Source organism: Anoplophora glabripennis, unplaced genomic scaffold (genome assembly GCF_000390285.2).
Source record: "Anoplophora glabripennis isolate ALB-LARVAE unplaced genomic scaffold, Agla_2.0 scaffold448, whole genome shotgun sequence".
NCBI lineage: Eukaryota > Metazoa > Arthropoda > Insecta > Coleoptera > Cerambycidae > Anoplophora > Anoplophora glabripennis.
In genome coordinates this window covers 187,377-210,308 of record NW_019416548.1, presented here as the reverse complement: position 1 = coordinate 210,308, position 22,932 = coordinate 187,377, and the positions used below count along the sequence as shown (strand labels likewise).

The 22,932-nt window shown below is 32.8% G+C and overlaps 1 protein-coding gene across 2 annotated transcripts in view; it reads left to right on the top strand.

The window, feature by feature from the left end:
- LOC108912746 (protein split ends) overlaps positions 1-22,268 on the top strand; it is a 238,945-nt gene extending 216,677 nt beyond the window's left edge. The window contains exons 10-15 of one of the 2 annotated variants that reach the window (XM_018718125.2): positions 14,290-14,426; positions 14,515-14,675; positions 16,564-17,015; positions 19,356-19,556; positions 19,835-19,996; positions 21,048-22,268. In XM_018718125.2, coding sequence (XP_018573641.1) covers positions 14,290-14,426; positions 14,515-14,675; positions 16,564-17,015; positions 19,356-19,556; positions 19,835-19,996; positions 21,048-21,176 — 1,242 coding nt within the window. In that variant the 3' untranslated portion in view covers positions 21,177-22,268. The remainder of the gene's footprint in view (positions 1-14,289; positions 14,427-14,514; positions 14,676-16,563; positions 17,016-19,355; positions 19,557-19,834; positions 19,997-21,047) is intronic. The other variant, XM_018718126.2, reaches the window with a different exon arrangement.
- The last annotated feature ends 664 nt before the right edge of the window (positions 22,269-22,932 follow it).

Sequence of the window (22,932 nt, the reverse complement as noted above, 5' to 3'; positions counted from 1 at the left end):
ATTTATTTAAATATCTTTGCATTGGGGTAATTTCCTTCAACAATTAATTAGTTAATCAGTAATTTTTTTCTTATACTCGTAATTTGAAATTTTGTTTATTTTTACTCATATGTTCTACTATATCTCTCGTATTTTTACTTTATTATAATGGTATTAAGCTATTTTAATTTTTTTCTAAAGCATCTTGTGAAATGAAGTCAAACAATGTTCTACGAGTAATCTAGATATGCAAAAGATTTCTAACCCCACAGACAAGATTCCTTACTGTTGATATTGCGAAAAGCAACTATGTGATTTCATTATTTAACAATTTCAATATCAGATATGTGTTTTTGTAGTAATTATATTTATACTATCTATACAGGGTGTAACATTAAGTGGGGGTCAGTTTTTCAGGGGTAATAGTATGTATTTCCCTGAATGTGAATCGTAAAATTATTTTCTTTTTTTAGTCAAATAAATTGTTTTGTACTCTTACTTATTTTTCATGTAAAGTTATATTTAGTACTATGTCCGCCATCTATCGGCAATCAGAGAAACCGTGTTTTGCCGCACCGGCGTACAAGGCGACACGCCACGAGTGTGGGCAGATTAGACGAGATGATTAATGGCGACGCTTTGTCTAGTACGTATGCCTGTAAACAAATTGGTGTAATTTCCACAGTAAAGCATTATATTTGTTAAAAGACTATAGTTAATACAGTCCACTATCCTGAGCACATCATATTGGTTCATCGACCCGCATGAATTAGTGTTTGTGAAGTACAAGTCAAGTGTTTTTTATTCGGCAAGCCTCGCAGAAAAAAGACTAGGCACGTGGGGAACGTGTGGTTGGTTGACGACGAGCTCCAGCACAGCGAATCCACAGGTGACAAGTATCAGAAACCCTAGGAGCAGACTGCATTCCGTGAGTCCATTCCAATTTCTTCTTTACATTGTACTTGAATTTAAAATTGCTATTATCCGACGTGATAAATAAATAAAAAAAAATGACTGAGTTACGGCAACTGAAATTTAAAAGAGGTCAGACTAAAGGTAGTTTGACACGGTTGCAGACTTTTTTTGAATCATTAAATTTACATAGTCTCGACGAAGATACTATTGTTAAATTGAAATTAAGATTGCAAAGACTAGAACCAGTTTTCGACGAGTTTTCTAATTTACAATCAGAAATAGAGTATAAATTAGATATAGATGAAGCTTCTGATACAGAAAAAGACAAGGAAATAGTAGAAAGAGAAAATTTTGAAGCTAGTTATTTTGATTTAGTAACAAAGATATCGGGTATAATTACTAAGTTTGAAAAAAGTAAATTAAATTCTTTAACGACGAATGTTACAGACTCGGTTATAGCTAATAGTAACAATGGACATTCATCTCCATTTTCTATGAGTGCAAAATTGCCTATTTTGAAACTACCTAGTTTTTCAGGTGTTTTAGACAAGTGGCTCGAATTTCGAGATGTTTTTATATCTTTAGTTGAAAACAATGCATCCTTGGATGAGATTCAAAAGTTTTACTATTTAAAGTCATGTCTCGAGGGAGAAGCAGCTCAGCTGATTGAATCTATTTCAGTTACCGCTGAAAATTATTCTGTGGCTTGGTTAACATTGACAGAACGGTATGAAAATAAACGACTGATTGTTTTTAATTACCTTCAAACATTGTTTGATTTCCCTGTGTTGACGAAAGAAAATAGTGTTCAACTTCGTAACATGTTTGATGTTTTTAGTAAGAATTTGAGAGTTCTAAAAAATTTAGGGCAGCCTACGGAAAAGTGGGACATTATTATAGTACATTTATTGGTATCTAAATTTGACAATAGGACGAGAAGAGACTGGGAATGTTTTAAGATTACCGGAGACTTACCTACATTTGATGAAATTAAATTATTTCTTAAGGAAAAATGTGAAATGCTTGAAAAACTTGATCGTTCTAAAACAAACAATATGACAAATAAATCTGAATTAAATGTTAAATTTCAGACAAAGACTAATGTAAAACCACATTTTAATAACACTTATCAATCTTTAACCAGTAGTCAAAATTCAAAGTTTTCGTGTTATTTTTGTAAAAAGGATCATTCTATTTTTAAATGCGAATCATTTGTTAAATTAAACGTTAGTGAACGTGACCAGGAAGTTAGGAAACGTAAACTCTGTTTAAATTGCCTTAATCCTAATCACGCAGTGCAAGACTGTGGAAAATCGCCCTGTAGAGTGTGTAATAAGAAACATAATACGCTTTTACACAGAGATTCAGAGTTTGGGAGAACTGACAGGCAAACGGTTGCCAATCCGACTTCACATGTTACGCTCGCGCAAGACGACGACGTCGAGGTATGCGAGACCGGCATATCAACAAAAAATGACTATTCGACAGTAAACGCGCTTACGGCTGGCGGCGGAAACTGCAATAATAAGTCGAAAATGACATACTGTTTATTATCCACAGCAGTTGTAAATGTTATGGATAAAAAGGAAAATTTATTATCGGCTAGAATACTATTAGACCCGGGCTCTCAAAGCAATTTTGTGACCGAAGCTTTCGCGAATAAATTAGGTTTTAATAAGACACGTGTTAATTATTCAATATCTGGCGTTGGAAATAATGACTCATTATTAGCTAATTATAAAATAACTTTTACAGTTAGTTCACGTATCTGTAAATATTCCAAAGAGTCTTCTTTTTTGACGTTACCAAAAATTACACAACCAATGCCTAGTTGTTCTTTTGAGGCTAAAGATTTAAAAATACCTACGGGAGTTGCATTGGCAGATCCTAATTTTAATGAAAAGTCAGACATTGACATTTTATTAGGAGTAGGCCTTTTCTATGACTTATTATTACCAAACCAATTAAAACTACAAAATGGCTTAGTTATGCAGAATACTCTGTTAGGATGGGTATTAGGCGGTGAATTAAATTATTCAATTGGCAATAAATCACTAAAAACAGTTTCGTGCCATTGTATTGACACAGCGGCTGAAAGTCTCGAGAAATTTTGGCGTATAGAAGAGTGTGAAGACATTCCGAAAATTGATAATTTTTGCGAACAACATTTTGTAAAAAATACTGAGAGAGATTTTACTACCGGACGTTTTGTGGTAAAAATACCTTTTGACAAGGCTGAAGATCGGTTATGTGATTCGAAAGACGTGGCGCTTCGAAGATTTTATTTATTAGAGAAAAAATTAGGAAAAAATACAGATCTTAAAGAACAATATTCACGATTTATGTCAGAATATGAAAGTCTAGGCCATATGAGAAAACTCTCAGATAATATAGAAAACCTTAGTGACAGTGGGGCATATTATATACCACACCATGCTGTACTAAAAGAATCCAGTTTGACAACGAAACTTCGCGTAGTTTTTGACGCGTCCGCGAAGAAAGACAGTGGCGTATCACTGAATGATATGCATAAAGCTGGCCCGACAGTACAAAGCGAACTTTTTGATATTCTTTTAAGATTTCGGCAATATTCTTTTGTGATAAATGCGGATGTAACGAAGATGTACCGACAGATTCTTTTAAGTCCCGATCATACGCGTTTTCATAGAATATTTTGGCGTTCTGAGACATGTGACGAGTTGAACTGCTTTGAACTACTAACTGTAACGTATGGGGTTGCTGCCTCACCTTTTTTAGCTACAAGATGTTTACTTGAATTGGCAATTATTTATAAGGATAAATACCCTTTGGCATGTGACGCCATCAAGGATAGTTTTTATGTTGACGACCTATTAGTAGGTTCTAACTCAGAAACGGAGATTTTACAATTACAAAGGGATATTACTATTATATTGGCTACGGCAGGGTTTGAACTCAGGAAATGGTTATCAAATAGACCAGACATCTGTGAGAAATTTACAATTAATCCTAACTTAGAAAGTAACATACTTCGACTTGGAGAGAATGAGTCATGTAAAACACTAGGCATCCAATGGGACGCAAATTCTGATACGATTCAATATTGTATAAGAGATTTTAACTATGATCAAGTTATGACGAAACGAGTTATTTTGTCAATGATTGGATGTATTTATGATCCTCTAGGTATTCTTGGTCCTGTCATAATGACAGCAAAAATAATTTTACAACTATTGTGGCGCGAAAAGGTTTCGTGGGATCAACCTGTATCACATTCGCTTTCAAAATTATGGATAGATTTTTTGAACGATTTAAAGGTTTTACGACATATTAAAATAAATCGACATGTTTTAAATCCTTCTGCATATCGGTTTGAACTTCATATATTTGTAGATGCATCCGAAAAAGGATATGGTGCAGCTGCTTATATCAGAAGTCATGCAGTTGACAATTATTTTTGTAATTTGCTTTGTGCAAAAAGCAAGGTTGCTCCAATAAAACAAATCACACTACCGCGATTGGAATTATGCGCAGCGGTTTTAGGTGCAAAATTATATAACCGCGTAAAACGTTCATTGAAATTAACTTTTGAAAAATGTTTTTTCTGGACAGATTCATTAATTACATATCATTGGATAAATGGAAGTCCTGACAAGTGGAAAACTTTCATTGCGAATAGGGTTAGTGTCATACAAACGTTGACAGATTGTCAAGACTGGCATCATGTCGTCTCTAAGGACAATCCAGCTGACTATATTTCTCGTGGTACATCTGCTGCTAACTTATTGACAAACACATTATGGTGGAAGGGGCCTTCTTGGCTTGAAAATGATATATCAGAATGGCCTTCTGATACGGTATCGCTAGATAACTCGACTATTCCGGAACGGCGTGTTACGGTAACACTATCAGTATTTCAAGACTTCGATCTTTTTTCTAAAATTTCAAGTTTAAACAAGTTGAAACGTATAACTGCTTATGTTAATCGGTTTATTTTTAATATTAAAAATTCCAAGATAAAACGACTAGGGGAATTGAGTATTACTGAATTAGACGAAGCGGAAATCATGTTATTAAAAATTGCACAGTTACAATCTTTTAGTGATGATTACAAATGTCTCAAAATGACTGGTAGCGTTCCAAATTCAAGTAACATTTTAAGGTTAAAACCATTTTTACATTCTGACGGTCTAATACGAGTAGGTGGTCGCTTATCCGAAGCTGCTATTCCGTATGACAAGAAACATCAAATTGTTTTACATAACAAACATCCACTTACTACGACTATTTTACTTTTCGAGCATAAAAGGTTGCTGCACTGCGGACCACAACAGCTATTATATTCTATAAGAGAGCGTTATTGGCCAATTTGCGGGCGAAATTTATGTCGATTATTAGTAAATAAATGTATTATCTGTTTTAAGGTAAATCCTAAATTTAGCGAGATTTCAATGGGAAACCTACCTTCTGAACGTATAAGTCAATGTTTTCCTTTCGTGAACACTGGTTATGATTATGCCGGTCCTTTCATGTTAAAGGATAGAAAAACTAGAAAACCAGCGTTAACCAAGGCATGGATTTGCATTTTTATATGTATGTCTACCAAGGCTGTACATTTGGACTTGGTAACAAGTTTGACTAGCGCAGCATTTTTAGCTTGTCTAAAGAGATTTATAGCGCGACGGGGGAAACCCAATTGTATTTTTTCTGATAATGGTACAACATTTGTAGGTGCTAATTCAGAACTTTTGAATTTCATCAAGGAACATTCAAATACTATTGAAAGTTTTATGGCTAACGAAAGTATTCAATGGAAATTCATACCGGCTAAATCCCCTAATTTTGGCGGATTGTGGGAGGCAGGTGTAAAACGTTTTAAGTATCACCTCAAACGTATAATTGGTTCAGCTTTTTTGCATTTCGAAGATTTCTTTACGATCTTAAATCAAATTGAAGCAATTTTGAATTCAAGGCCATTAGGTCCTATGTCTTCTAGTCCCGACGACTATACTCCTCTGACTCCTGGACACTTCCTAATAGGAAGACCGTTGACTTCCTTACCTGACTCCGACCTTACTGCAGTTCCGATAAATCGATTAAGTCACTATCAACAACTGCAACAAATCTTGCAACATTTCTGGCAACGCTGGAGCTGTGAATATATCACAGAGCTTCAATCTAGGCTTAAATGGCACCAAAACTCAACCAACTTATTAACCATTGGCAGTTTGGTTCTTGTTAAGGACGACCAGGTTCCACCTCTTCGTTGGAAAACCGCCCGTGTGAAGCAACTTCACCCTGGCAAGGACAACATCACCAGAGTAGTGACTGTCCAGTTCAGTGATGGCAGTGTTGTGAAACGCTCAGCGCGAAATTTGTGTATTTTACCAATTTAAGCGTGCCCATATGTGGAAGTTAATATTGACTTTGATTAGTATTTAGTTTAACTATTGATATATATTTTTTATTTGTTGAAATGTCACATTCCAAGGCTGGCGGCATGTTTTGTACTCTTACTTATTTTTCATGTAAAGTTATATTTAGTACTATGTCCGCCATCTATCGGCAATCGGAGAAACCGTGTTTTGCCGCACCGGCGTACAAGGCGACACGCCACGAGTGTGGGCAGATTAGACGAGATGATTAATGGCGACGCTTTGTCTAGTACGTATGCCTGTAAACAAATTGGTGTAATTTCCACAATAAAGCATTATATTTGTTAAAAGACTATAGTTAATACAGTCCACTATCCTGAGCACATCATAAATAGTCAAATTATAATTAGTTTTTGATACTACATTTTGATTCTTGTAACCTAGGAACCCAGAATTTGCATATTAATGCTGTATCAGCGTGTTGTGCGACCTACATTACATGGAGAAATAATTTATTAAAACATATTGTTTTTGTATAACTTAGCGACTTGTTATTTTAAAGTTACTATATTTTTTTGATATCACTGTGGTCGAAGCCCCGAACACAAAAAAAAACATTCCCTTATTTCTAAAATATATAATTTTTTACATGCTATATTAAATATTAACTATTAGACAGTGAAACTAATGGAAAATAATTTAGTGAAAACTAATTGCTTTAATATTACTACGTGTTATTTTAAAGTCGCCATATTTTTTTGATGTTAATGCGGATGAAGCCCCAAACGAAAAAATTATTTTTAAGAAATTAAAAATATTCACGTTTTATTAAGTGTTAACCAATATTGTAAATAAAACTAATTTATGTTTAAAATAATTATTTTTTCTGTTTTAAAAAAAGAACAAAAAAAATAAGTAAATAAAAATACTATTTTGATAATATGAAATATATTTTTTAAATCGTTTAAAGTTTTTTAAATCGTTTAAAGTTTTTACAATCTGTTACAATTTTTTTACTCACAATGGGCGGTGTGGTTTGCTTTTTAATAATATTTTCTTTAAATTATGAGATTTGACAATAATGCATAACCCAGTTCCCAACTGTGCATGCACTGCGTCTAACAGGCGCCGTTGTTTGAGGTCACACTAGCTTGTCCAGCAACGGGGTATGAAAATTACTAAAAAAAGATTAAAAAGAAAATGAAGTTTTGACAACGAAATCTGAAAAAAATAAACTATTGATACGAGTTTCTAAAGGTCAAAGGTAGCCTCTATAGAAATATCACCCCCACTCAAAGTTAGACCCTGTATATGTACAGTCGGCACCACTCAAATGTGAACGGGAATATTGTACCGTGTAATTTAAACTTCAAATCATAGTCGTCGTAAAATTCAATAGTTGTCAAATATATATGTCACTTAGAACAAACATAATAAAATGTGAACAAGTAACGTGAAATATGCCGAAGCATTTAACTGAGGCGCAAAGAGCAAAAGGACTATAACTAAATTAGAAGATAATTGGTCTTTGAGTGAAGTGGCTGCTGATTTAAATGAGAGTAAGAGTTGTATATTTTATATTAAACAAGAACATCTGGTAAGAAGAACAAAAATTACAAATACCTATCAGACAAGGTGTCGGGAAGGTTTCCAGTGACGCGGAAGACAATATCTTTGTCCATCAGAATACCCTCTCTGTGTTACGTCACTACAAAAAGTTTGATTTACCACGATAAAATCCAGATGAAATTTCCATAACAACTAAAATCCGTTCACATTTGGGTGGCGCCAACTGTACTATACAGGGTGTGTCCTTTAACACTCCCGCTGCTAATATCTCCGAAATGAAGAAATTTATTTTAATTCCAGAAATTGGGGTTATTAGGTTCCCCGAATAGCTTCAAATTGTAGTTAGAACTCTTAGTTCAAATCTTTCTGTATAGATGGCGTGGCAATACTAAACAATTTTTTGTTCCCTGGAATGTGGAAATGCAGTCCATCTGAAAGATCGTTAAATGTTGAATAACTTTTTGTAATATAAAGTTTTTCCTTATATTTACTTGTTTTCAAGATATGTCGACTATTTTACTTAAATCACACCGAGACAAAATATTCTTTTAAAATATTGTTATAATCTCATCACATACTAATTAACAAACAATAAATTATTAAAAAAAAAATACGACGTGTTATTTTAAAGTCGCCATATATCTTATAAGGGACAGAGACGAAGCGTATTTTATCAAATGTTATTAAAAAATGCAGTCATGGGTGGTTCATGTTATTTCTTTAAAATAAAACATGTATGGCAGATGACACATATTAGTTTTCCAATAATTATAGTTTTATCAGTTTGTGTCTTTCAATTTAACTATAGGTACTTGTAATAAGATTTACCATTGTACAATTTTTTTTTCTGTAGTTGATCTTTTGTTTTTTTATAATTTATTGTTTGTTAGTTAGTATGTGGTTTGAATAAAGTCATTATATCAATATTTTAAAAGAATATTTTGTCTCGGTATGATTTAGATAAAATAATAGATTTTCCGTTACATCATACAGGTACATTGCATATTGAAGTCGACATGTTTCGAAAACAAGTAAATATTGGGAAAAACTTTATATTACAAAAATTACTCAAAATTACTCAAAAAAGGGCAGCATTTCCATGTTTCAGGGATCAAAAAATTTTTTAGTATCGCCACGCCATCTATACAGAATGATTTGAACTAACAGTTCTAACTACAATTTGAAGCTATTCGAGGGACCTAACAACCCTAGTTTCCAGAACTAAAATAAATTTATTCATTTCGGAGATATTGGCAGTGGGAGTATTAAATGGTACCCTGTACATTGCTATCATTCAATGTTAGTTCGGGCATGTAGAGTGGTAGTTTTCTGCAATATCAACAGTTAGGAATCTTGTCTTTTGGCTTGGACATCTTCTGCATACCTAGTGACTTCACTTGATAGGATTTGCTTAGGAAAAAATGTTTTCAATTTACTTGAAGTTGAAATTTTATTTTACGTGATGACGTCACTAAGGAAAAAATTAGGGAAATCACTAACTGTTAATGACTTCCAATGATTCTATGTCTTCTGCTAGAAGCAGCTGCGTTTTTTTCAGTAATACATTGGCTTTATAAAGAACAGTGGTGTTGCAGGCAGTATTTAATTGGTGCTCACGTTTAACGGCGTGTGTTAGAATTAATGTTTGGACTTTATATGTTCATTATATATTTTATATACTTTCCTAGAAAATGTTTTATACTTTTAACTATTATCTTTTTTAATTTAATTCAATTAAAATCTAAACGCTAAAGTATTGTCATATTAGTCAAATATGAAGTGTGATATGTTAAATTGCTATTTACGGAAAAAATGGCATGAATTAAACTTATATTGTCAGATTCGGAGATTTGTTACAAATTAGATGATTGATCATTAATTTATACATTTAAGTTTAACATATCAGTTAAAATCATATTTGGAAACTAGAAAATTTATATTTTATGGGTTAGACGATTTTGCCAAAACCACTTTTTTAAATCTAGAAGCCAGTATTTACTATTATTATTTTTTATAACATATTCTAGCCTTGTTTATGTCTATGTATTAAGTGGTTGATTCTTTGCGCTTAAAGATGTCACAACCCATGCCTTAAATGTTTCTAGGGCTTAAATGAGATCAAAATGAAAAAATATGGGTGACATATTTTTTAATCTATTATCATTTAATGATGTAGTTAAAAAGGAAATTACCCTATTATTGTAGAAACACCTAAGTAAATAAATATTATTGAAAAAAAAAACATTTCATTTAAATGTATAAATATTGTTTTGAGTTCTGATATTATGCTGACAATTTTCACATTTTGTTTTTGACGTTTCTCATCCTTTTAAAATTATGTTTAATCGATTATGGTGGTGGTTACATTGGATGTGAATTCATACAAAAATCTATCCATATGAAATGTTAGATTAAAATGAATGTATGTTCACCATGTGTGAGGTTACACAGCCTATGCTCTATTCTTACGTTATTTTTTTATGCAACTAAATTGGTTCATTTTTATCAGTTAAGTTCATGCAAATCGCAAAACGTTTATAACAATCTACTATCAAAAAATGGTATACTATGAAAGTTATCCATTACTGATTCTGATACTGATTTAGACTTTATCTTGAAACGTGAATGAACATTTTCTTCGAGGTTTGTAAATAATTTTAAATAAACAAGTTTCAAATTAATAACAGTTCTTTGTCGCTGCAATGCGAAATATGATGAATCATTAGCTTTGTTCGTAAACCTACATAACGTGTAGTGTAGTGTAGTGTAGTGGAATTCAGTGTTACACTAAAATAATAATTGTGCACCACTTTTAGAGAAAACATTTGGCTGTTCGTTAATTCAATTTGGGTAAACTTAAACTGGCATAATCTAATTGTAAATCATGGAGAAAATATTTGTGATGAGTGAATTATTTAGTGACTGGAAGCGAATCGGAATTAGATGCTGAAGATTACCTTCGTAAAAAAAGAAAAATTCATGTTTTATTGGAGACTTGTTTCCAAAAAAATAAAAGAAAGTGCATTACAAATTTTATAGAACTTGTTCGAAACTGTGAGGAAGGCAAATTTATCAGCCATTTCAGAGTAAAATCAAATATTNCGTGCCATTGTATTGACACAGCGGCTGAAAGTCTCGAGAAATTTTGGCGTATAGAAGAGTGTGAAGACATTCCGAAAATTGATAATTTTTGCGAACAACATTTTGTAAAAAATACTGAGAGAGATTTTACTACCGGACGTTTTGTGGTAAAAATACCTTTTGACAAGGCTGAAGATCGGTTATGTGATTCGAAAGACGTGGCGCTTCGAAGATTTTATTTATTAGAGAAAAAATTAGGAAAAAATACAGATCTTAAAGAACAATATTCACGATTTATGTCAGAATATGAAAGTCTAGGCCATATGAGAAAACTCTCAGATAATATAGAAAACCTTAGTGACAGTGGGGCATATTATATACCACACCATGCTGTACTAAAAGAATCCAGTTTGACAACGAAACTTCGCGTAGTTTTTGACGCGTCCGCGAAGAAAGACAGTGGCGTATCACTGAATGATATGCATAAAGCTGGCCCGACAGTACAAAGCGAACTTTTTGATATTCTTTTAAGATTTCGGCAATATTCTTTTGTGATAAATGCGGATGTAACGAAGATGTACCGACAGATTCTTTTAAGTCCCGATCATACGCGTTTTCATAGAATATTTTGGCGTTCTGAGACATGTGACGAGTTGAACTGCTTTGAACTACTAACTGTAACGTATGGGGTTGCTGCCTCACCTTTTTTAGCTACAAGATGTTTNTAGTGTCTGCACTATTACACTACACTGGACTTTTCGAACACCTGGATTATACCTGCACTTGGCTACACTGCAATAAACGAACAACGTATTACTACACTAGTGCAGCAGTGGAAGGTTTACGAACAAAGCTATTATTTGTCATTTAGTCTGGAACAAGTTCAACTAATGCTTCAGCACAAGAGATTAAAGTTTCTTCAAAAGAAGTACAAGGATTAAAATCTTAAATTTTTATGTTACGATAATAACTGTAATGACAAACAAATGTTAAAATTTGACAGTGATAGTTTTACTTTCCAACCCAGATTAATTTTCCACTTGGGTGGAAGGTAACAGGGTAATTTTCTAACGTACAAAACTCACGAAACTTGAAAATAATAATGGATTTAACTTAAAAGATATGAAAGACACATGCAAAACTGTAAGAAGTAAAATGAAAACTGTCGTAACACAGATTCAATCCACTCTATTACTAGAAGTAATTTGTTAAGAATTTGTTTAATTCATATCCAATGTAAATGCAACTTAAGTACATATCCTAATATACAGGGTGCCTAGAAAAGAATATTGCTTAACTTCCTGGAGTGAAATCATTATCCAAATATGAATATAAACTAATTTTTTATCTAAAATTCATGTACAATTCATTCATTCTTAAAAACTATTTCATCTCGATTGGATTTTGTCTACAAATTTAATTATTAGCTCAATGCCATTAAAAATGAACTATAATACAGCAAATTATTAATTATTCTTTTAGTTATATCCATATTCTGTTCAAAATTGTCACTGTCACTAAAAGAGGACAATTGTTATCACCTTACTTTAATTTTTTAAATGTTTTTAGATATAATACAAAGCATGTTCCATTGAAATCATGTAAATTTAAGTCAGTTTCATGTTTTAATTAAGAAAATAATATATTCGACATTTTCATTTTCTTCTCTTTAAGATGAAAATGACATTTTCAATAGCCATATCCTTACATAGCATATATGAGGAGAAAACTAAATTTATATTCATATTTGGCTAACCCAAAAACCGTTCTGTGTAATATTTTTTAAGAAATGTCTTAAAAATTAAATGAAGTAAAATTGTACTAAAGTAACCTGATCTCAGTCTATTTTCATCCAAGGAAGTATGGCCCCTTCTTTTCTAGTTACCCTGTATATTTTTTAATATATATTTTCAATTCTAAAAGGAATTAGAGAATTATGCACACATGTATCTTTTTTATGATTATGAATGATTTTGACTCTTGTTCCTTATTTTTCTAAGACTATTTCATTACCATAGTAATTTTTAAATGTTTTTTTTTTTATAAAAAGTCTCCTAATAATTACAGCAAATGATGCTGAAATTTAGTTGATTTGGTGTTTTTATAATAAAATGCAGAATAATAGTAACTATTTAAGATATCATCAAGTCTAATATCGTTTGAATATAACTAACGCCATTTCCTCACTAACATGCAGCATGGAGAACGAAGCCTACTTAATCGTAGCTGGAGTCCACCGCCGGCTCACCAAAATTTGCCATCACCTAAGGTGATTTTTGACATTTTTTCGATGTTTAGTTGTGACACGTAGAAGTTTTTCCTTTTTGTTTCATGTACGATCAAAAATTTGTGAAAATGCAACTTTTATTTGATTTGGGTATTCATTAAGGTTCCTTTTTACTATCCAGATAAATATAAATCAGGGCCCTGCCCTTTTCTTCACTATGGTGCACAGAAGAAGGTTTGCTGTGGTGTGTGACCAATGCAGGTCTTCACGGTGGCTAACAATCAAAGCTGCAGTGCTCTGAGTGTTGTTGTGTTGTTGTCAAATCACAAACCACCATGAAGGCTCACGGTTCTTGCCTACCTTGGCGGTATCTGCTCTGTGTGCCTGAGCCTGCTCAGGCACACAGCTGTTTTGAAGCACTTACATTTTCATACTTGAATTTGATATACCTATGGTGACCAACTTCACTTAATCTCAAATTGGGGTGACCATGTTTTGATGCAGAAATAAAAAAAACTTACACATCACTTACAAATGATAATTGCACTAATTATAATATACAGTGTGTTTATTTACTGGTGTAGTAGTTACCCATCTCATCTAGAGAATGTCAATGAAATTGAGACTGAAAAGAAAACGCTTTTTAAAATTTGTGTGTTCTGCTATTCTAATTTTGACAATCTTTTAATTATAGTTATAGATTTATTTCTTAGCAATGACACTAAAATAGATATTTTTATTACAATTTCATTATTTGGAATGTGCAGAGTGCAAGAGGGAATAAATTTTTTTCCTCAAAAAATGTGAAAAACCCGTAGGATGTGCCATTTAAAATAGAGAATGTTTACTACTGTCATTCCATATTGTTTTAACAGTTCTAAATCTATATCTACTTATCCTTCTTAGGCTACATTTCGGATATTCCCAAATACTAAGGTCCAAATGAGACAGTGGGTTAATGTAGTTTTAATTTTTTTATAAACCATTTGATAAAAAGTAACCTTAATGCAATGCATGGATACAATGCAACCATAAATGAGGAGGGATAAAAGTATATCTAATTTTACTTTTTCCTGTGCCTGTTTTAATATTAACCACTTGCATGATATTACCCCACAGTCGGAAGTGGAATGTTCTAGAAGCTAATTATAATTGTATTTGTAGGGTGAAGCGATCGCACATTATCCACCAGGTCCTCTACGCCCTCCGCCTGATCTAAACCCTGCTCACTATATGCATCCTTCACATGTAATGCAGTACCAACAGTTTTTGCGACAGCAACAATTACAGCATATATCAAGGTAAGAAATAATTTCTGCTTATTTAATAGAAAAGTTAGCAGAATTTTTTTATCTGTATTTTTATTTAACTATTTGTCCGTTGTTGTAGATCTGGTATTGAAAAAGTGGGTGATGGTCAGGAAGGGGAAGAGGCTCCAGACACTTCTCCACCATTGGAATTGCGACGTCCTGGATCAGTAGGACTTGCTCTTACAGGAAGGGGCGCTTCTGTTCCTCACAGTTTACATTCTCCACACGACAGGGCAACTGGTAAGTTAACCATTTTTCTTGAGAATATATTCTTGGTGTTATGTTAGGTAAAATCGGTATTTAGTCACAAGCGTAGCATTTTCATAAAAGCAGGGATAAATGCAGGAAATAAAATATGAGATCCCCATGTATATAATTTGCTCAAGATAATATGAAATGGGTATTCTTAATAAGAATATTCATCAAACATTTGCATTATATTCAAACTGTAGTATTAATTAGCTGATAAGATATTTGTATAAACGGTTACACTTGAACCCTTTGCTCCTGAATTATGTTTGTGGCACTGTCGATGATTTTCACTTAATAAGTCCATCTATAGATATTTAGCATTCTAAAAAGCATGAAGTAAAATGTGGAGGTGCTTTGTTTTGCATGAACCAGGCCATCTATAAGGGATAAAGGCAAATGTTCAAATAATATATGCCATAGAAATGTTAAATATGTGTCGCCTACTACTGGAAATCCTGCCTGTTTGAATCGAGCTTGATGATATAGCCCATCAAATGCGTTGGATTTCGAAAATATAGAATGCACCCACCTGTTAGCAATGCTGGTAAATAATCTGATTGTGTTAATTGCCTTATCCAAAAATTTGTCGAAAACCGGCATCATGCTTCAAGTGGTCAAATAACGTGTCAATTTTCTTGGTCCTAAATATGACTATTTCTCGTCTTAAAAAATTTTTTGCAAACCCAGTGCTCATCCATCCAAAGAATATTTCATGTAAACTACAAATCTCGTCATGCAATATCCACAGCTTCTGGAACGTTTAGATTCAATAATGGTACACATATTTCGTGACGACTCAAACATGTATTTTTCCTCTTGTAATGTAGAATTTCTTAATCAATCGCAATCACTTCATGAAACTGACAACACATATTTGAATTTGTGCGCATACAATCTTACATTATGTCAGAATATTATTGAGGAGTAAAAGTTGCCATTGTTACACTTTTGCATCAATTTTATCGAACATTTACTTAATCCTGAGCTTTTCTGAATTTCGTGTAAAACTATGTTGGGTTTGTGTTCAGGATCTATTTTCCATTGTTTTCTATCTTCTGCCTCTGATTTACTTTCTCCAATTTTACTTGTCTCGTTTCTTCAGCTATTCGAACTTTGTATTCGTTTTAAAACTTCTTCTTTTCTTTCTTCCTGTTTTTCTGGCTTCAAAAACTTGTTTCTTGTCCTTAAGTGTTCTTGGAGTGTTGTTCCTAATTTTATCTCTTCTTAATTTTTCTTGGGAATTTCATTTCAATACGTTAGTCTACTTTTTGGATTTGGTTTTTTGCCCACAACATATTTCTATGTTAATTTTGGTTTTATTACATTTCTAATTATTTTGGATTTTGTTTTTGTGGGAATTTCCTTTTTATCACTAAGTATTTATAAATTTTTATATATTACCTATTCTACGGCTCTCCTTCTATTTTTATGTTATGCTTTTGTCATGGTTTTAGTTGTTCATCTTCTTTTCTTAATTTTTTCCTCAAACACATTTAAATTATTCTGTAAAATATTTCTGCAACGTAATTTTATGAGTCATTTGCTGTTTTAAAATTTTCTAAACAGTATTTACTGTCGTTTTTTTTTTTAAATGAGAAAAATGTACATATACATATTTTTTATCTATTTTAATTCTCAGATTTTTGATACATAAATACATATGTCATATGTGGGCTCCAGCATTTTGTGTTGAAATTTTAACAATTGATAAAAATAATTTGGAATATAACGAGACATAATGATTGAAGCAGCTAATTGACATTTTATTTAAATTTTATTCCTAAATTATCAAAACAAAACTTATAATGATAGAATATAAAACAAAGTAAACATTATTACGAATGTTCATAAATTAAAATTACTATATTTTTTGCAGATTCACCTCAAGTGGGTCAAGTTTACAACGTCCACCCAGCCCGAATGCAACACTACCATTCCAACCGATACTACGACCAAACCGAGCCCCCTCCAGCTCACCGCCCGTTGACCAGCCACAGCACATTAGCTGCGCTGGGCAGCGACCGAGGTCTAGCGCACATGGCACCTCTTGGAACGCCTGACAGACCGCTAAGCGGCCACTCGGCACTGTCGGCCCACATGGGTGGACTGGGCGCTGCCGATAGACCAATATCAACTCAAATCGAAAGACCACTTTCAGCTCACGGACTGATGGGCGCTGGCTTGGGTGCAGCTGGAAATCTTATGGGAGCCGTGGCACGTCATATAGGAGCTGACGCACCGACTAGTCAAAGAGGACTGCAAGCTGCAACTCCACCGCATGCTAGCCAAGTTCCACCGCAGGCAGAGAGCCTCTTTATGCTCCTTAAGGTAAGAATGGAATTTTATAGTCTACTTAATTTTATGCAATTAATAACAATAAAATTTATTGTTATTAATTGCCATTACTTCGAAAGAATATAACAAATTTTGTGGTATTTTATGCATAAGTGGAAATGGTGCGGGTACATTTTTTCTGCAGCCGCAGCATTTTGTTCATAAAATTAAAACTTGATTCAGTTCTCAAATAACAATTCTTAATAACACAAATGTTGTCTTGCTTCACCATAAATTAAAACGAATCCATCAACTCCGAGTTTCTATACACATAAACCATTTTTGACACTTGAATTTTGAACACTGTCGCAACAATTATAATAATAAAATCAGATTTAAGTATCGGGATCGCCTGGGGTCACGTGGGCAAATGACGCTAGAAACTACAGTAGCCCAGCAATGTAAAGGTTGAAAATACTACAACTTCAATAATTTTTTTCTCGGAATCTATCATTTTTTTACGATATTGACTTAATTTTTCATGACGCATCTATTCCCAAATTTCTTTGGATAAGTTGTGAATCACCCTGTATATCGCGGTTGTGCCTTCAGAATGCGACATGTGCTTATATTCAGCAAAAAGCGCTAGGTGTAAGTAATTCGATAAATGACATCAAACCGCATAATCTTAATTTCTACAGAATTGTGATTGTTCACGGTAAAATTATAAAATTGTTGTAAAACTTAAATAAAAAGGTCAAGCAACAGTTTTTTAACTCCATGCAACAATTTCTGTTGTGAAAACTAATTTTATTTTAACCTTAATAATTTGTTGTCAAATCTCATCTTTCTTCATTCATATAGATACGTATTTTTTTCATATCACATGCAAAGTTGAGAAGATAAACTAAATACAATGAAATGAAGCAGTGATATATTTGGCCATCCACGTTTCGGCAAATTAACATTGGCCAGTGCCCTATTGTCATCATATCATTGACACTGAAATTCACAATCTAAAGTGTTTTAGAAAAATAATAACATGCTTTTTATTACAAACCTGAAATATGGCGACTTTAAAATGACACCTCGTACAATTTGTTTTTACAAAATGAATACATTGCAGTTTCATACAGTTATGCCCGTTTGCACCATTTAGATTTAAGCCAAGTTCAACTGAACTTGGTTTAATTTTAAAACTGGGTTTTAATAATCAGCTTTTGCACCACTTTCTGCCGATTGTAGATTAAATTAAACTGGGCTTTGGGAATACTGTTTAGGGATATTATTATGCTGCTAACTTATGACCAGTTATGTTCGGAAAAAAATATGTCAAAGTCAAATTCTCAAACCAAAATTTTAATATGAGTACCATCAATGACACCTAACATTCTAGGAAATGATGCAATTTTATAGAACTCATGTTGCACACTATTTTTTCTGGGTTTGGCATTTTTATGTATCTCTGATAAAGCCGAGCTATTGCAATTGATACTCGTACAATTATTCTGGACACTGTTGATATGTCCATCCCTGAAAAGTCTGCAATAGCAGACAAATGACCAGCACAAGCATAAAACCAATTGTTGGATGGGAGATACACTATTATTCCCAGAAATACAAATTCATGTTAAGAATAAAAGCTTGGATATTCCAACTCCTCTTCAATTAAGGTGAGCAAATGTAATGTGGTCTCTTTTGTCAACCTAAATCTGCAGAAAAATGTCATATTGTCCAGATTATGAAATAGATCATTTCTAATATATCTAGTAAATCCAAAGTCTATAATTTCGTGAATATCAAAATCATCCAATACATCAAAGTCAGAATCTGAATCCATTTCAAAGTTCTCAATGATGTCTTAACACCACTCACTCATACACAGTCCACAGGAAAAGGAAGAAATGCCTACTTACAAAAATTATAATTAGCAGCTAAGTACTGTCAATAGTGTCAATTTATATTTTCTCATTAATCCAAGTTTAAGCGGTCAAATTTGAGGGTTTAAATTAATCCTAGATTAATACATAGATTTGAAACGGTGCAAACAAAATGTTATAATTTAATCCAAGTTCAGACTTAATCCTGTATTAAACACTAGGGTGCAAACGGGCATTAAAGGTTTAAAAGGGTAACAGTTAAGTGCTTTGATACAATCCAGTGGTGGTATATGAGTTTAAGTACAGTTTAAAAAACGTATTATAACACAATTATTTCTCGTCACATCACTGCTGATGGTAAATTAAATTAAATCAACATAAAGGTACTTTTGTTTATTCAGTTTAAAACTAATTTTCTTTCTTTTACTTCAGCAAAAACCTCAATTGAATACTGTTACCATTACCATTTGATTTTTTTTTGGATTTTGGGGACATTGAATTTTTTTTGTTGCAGCAATATCCTTGCATGTGGCAGGGCCTACTAGCGCTTAAAAACGACCAAGCCGCAGTCCAGATGTACTTCGTATCTGGCAACGATGACGTAGCCAAGTGCAGTCTACCTAAGAATACAGACGGATCAACACCACCACTCAGAATTTTCCAGAGGATGAGGCTTGAACCGCCTCAAGTCGAAGGAGTTGCCAGAAAAATGCAGGTAAATGAACAAACTTTCATTAGTCTGTGACTATTCAGAAACACAAATGTTAGTTTTTAACTAAATACATGACATTATGAGAAACACTCTACGGACCAAAGCCCTGTCCAGCAATGAATTACACTAGAGCTGGGCTAAAGCGTTTATTTCGGTGATACGTTTCATCGATATTAATTTCGATGCACTTGTGCTCTTGTTTAACAGACTGTGGAATAATTAATTAAAAAATCAAGTAAGGAAAAGATTTTTTTTTAAACTGTTTATACTTATCTTTCCAGATGGAGAACGAGCACTGCATGCTTCTGGCTCTACCTTGTGGACACGATCACATGGACGTACTTAAACAATCGACTAACCTAACTAGTGGCTTCATAACCTATTTACAGCAAAAACAGGCAGCTGGCATTGTGAACGTGGCTGCACCTGGTACCACACAACCTGTAAGTGTTAACAATTTTTTTTTTTCACATTTAACCCTTTCGCTGCGGAATACGTCTGAACGTAGCTACCGTGTCGTGCGCGAAAGTTTATCGCGTGCGAATATATACGTCTGGAGCAGTTAGACCACTTATAGTTTTACATTATGTTGTGTTAAATTACGATTTACGATGAATTTTACGATTTTTTTTTTAATGAAATACAGTATATGTACTAAATAGAAACTGAAAGAAACATGAACAATCTTGGTATTATTACCAGTACCTCTTTCCATAAAAATATTTGTCACAATCGGTATGAGCTCGCCGCAAAAATTCGCCTTACCAATTGCAATAACCGAGACACAATGCGCATGGTTGCAAATATATACGGTTTGAGCAGCCTGAGCCCTATAAATTTTTAGTGAATATATACGTCTGGAGCAGTGAAAGGGTTAGTAACGTACAAAATTTCAATACTTTTATTTTTAAATTTCCAGTAATACTATTTAATAATTGGCTATCAGTATGCCAATTATTAAAAAAATCAATATCATTTTAAGGGCGCCCTGTTGGGCCCTTATTGGGCTTTCAACAAATTCATATTATTACCGATTAAAGATAACAATAAATGCAAATCATGTATTATTGTTAAAGTTTCAAAATTTAACAGTCATCCTCAGAGGTCAATATCTTCTCAACGGTAAAGGTGTATTCATTCCAATAGCACTAAATCACATTAATGATCACAGAAATACTTATTTTCATATAAATTAATACGTTACAATGCAATAAATATGTTTAATCATTACTACTAAAAGAAAACACACGAATAACCTGCACCGACGCCGTTAAAATGTACTCCTTTGATAAATATGCTCCAAATATGTAAGAAAGATAACATGTGTTATGCCACTTGTTTAGAAATTTCTTTTAACAGTAGAAATGTTTATCGTTTTGTTTGCATATTAAGAAAACAATAAAATTATATCAAAAAGAAAACTAATACAAAGTCGTTTAACACTCAACCATTTTTAGATGGACTTATGTGTACCAATAAAATTTTTTGTTTCAGCCCGCTTATGTTGTTCACATATTCCCGTCGTGCGATTTTGTGAATGAAAACCTGCGAAGGATAGCACCTAGTCTTCTTGAAAGGGTGGCCGACATAGCGCACCTACTCATAGTCATAACAACAGTGTGATTTACATATTATATTTATGTTTGGGTTTATGAAAATTTATTGGTACTGTCCTGTTTTTCTCGCGACGCAGAGTTTGTCGGAGAAACTAATACGATTTGACTTTAACCACGATCTAATTCTCATCAGTTAATTTTGGTAAAAAATCTCGAAATGTGGAAAGAATTTATGGATTTTATACTTAATATTTAAAAAGTTTCACTGTGATTTCTTGACAAAACGTTATTTACTATTATTGAAATAAAAATAAAAAAAAGCTAAAAATAACTTACTACCTATTTAAGAGATCTCATATTGAACTTAGTTGTAAAGAAATTTCTTTTATTTAGAAGATCTTTATTTTCGTAAATATCTTGTAAATTATTAAATTAATTCATGTAACATCCTTGCAATATTTGTAAAGATGTTATTTGAGTGCTGGTTTTCTTTTCTGGTATTTAAATTTAGAATATCCTTTATTTGAAAACTTCGGGATTACGTTGCCAGAGTTTATTTTTTATATCGCTACTTGTTGTTTATTTATTTATTATAGTAAACAGGTACTTAAACATTTCTTCTTGGAACGAAATTGTTTAAGTACTTTGTTTTTTAAACTTATGCGTTCACATTCCCCACTTTAGTTTTACGATTTATAGTTTTTTTAGTTTTTGTTAACATAATTTTTTAGTTTATCACGTGTGGAGTGTGAAGGTGTCTGATAGAGAACGCAACCTAATCTCGAAGTTTTCCACAGCTTTAAAGTTGTAAATATTTAAATTTAACGTTACCCAATTTGTAGTTTGAAAATATGGCTATTATAAATATTAAAGCATATAGACATAATATATAAATATGTAGCATATATTATATAAAAAATCAATCATTTTTTAAATTACAATGTAATATATATGTGAATATATAGTTTTAGTTTGATAATTTAAGCTTTTTTTGAGTTATCGTTAAGATGTTCTGTACAGTGTATTTTTAGCTGTAAGGATAAGTTAGCCAGCGTTACAAAAATAATATAGGGAACATTGTGATGTCTATATATTACTGTAAATTTTGTACATATATAAAAATACTGTGTATTGTGACTATACATTATTATAATATTACGATAAATTACTGTTTATTTATTTTTACCCTTCATAAATCTCCAAAATATTATAACATTACAAATTTTCTAAATTTGAACCACATCTGTTATGCCCTCAAAGGTTAGTGTAGGGATGATCTGCAAACACCCCCCTGAAGAAACTGAAAATGCCATGTATCACAGTGCTTTCGGAGTTGAATAAAAAAAGTGCTGAAATGATTTTTAATTGCCAGTGTTGCGAGAAACAACTACTCCGCGGGCTATATGCCACAACTGGCATTGAATTATACTCGTAAGTATAATTCAATGCCGGTCGGGGCATATAGCCCGCGGAGTAGTTGTTTCTCGCAACACTGGCAATTAAAAGCATGTTTCGCTCTCTGTGGGCAGCAGTCGTGCAACAAAGTACCTGGCAATATAGCAGATCTCTTCCTACTGTAGCTATTTGAATGGCACAGTTGGTAGTCTGCACGACAAATGAAGCCATTTGAATTTAAGAGAGTCAAACCAGTCGAGTTCTTCAGGGTTCTTTCCATAAGCCTTTTTTTATTATCAAATATTCATGAAAAATTAATATCGAATTGATGACAACCACATATTTATTCAAAAATGTCCAAAAAAATCTCAAAAAAGCGGTATCTATAATTAGGATAAAGACGTCCTAATGGACGTGTTTGGACTTGC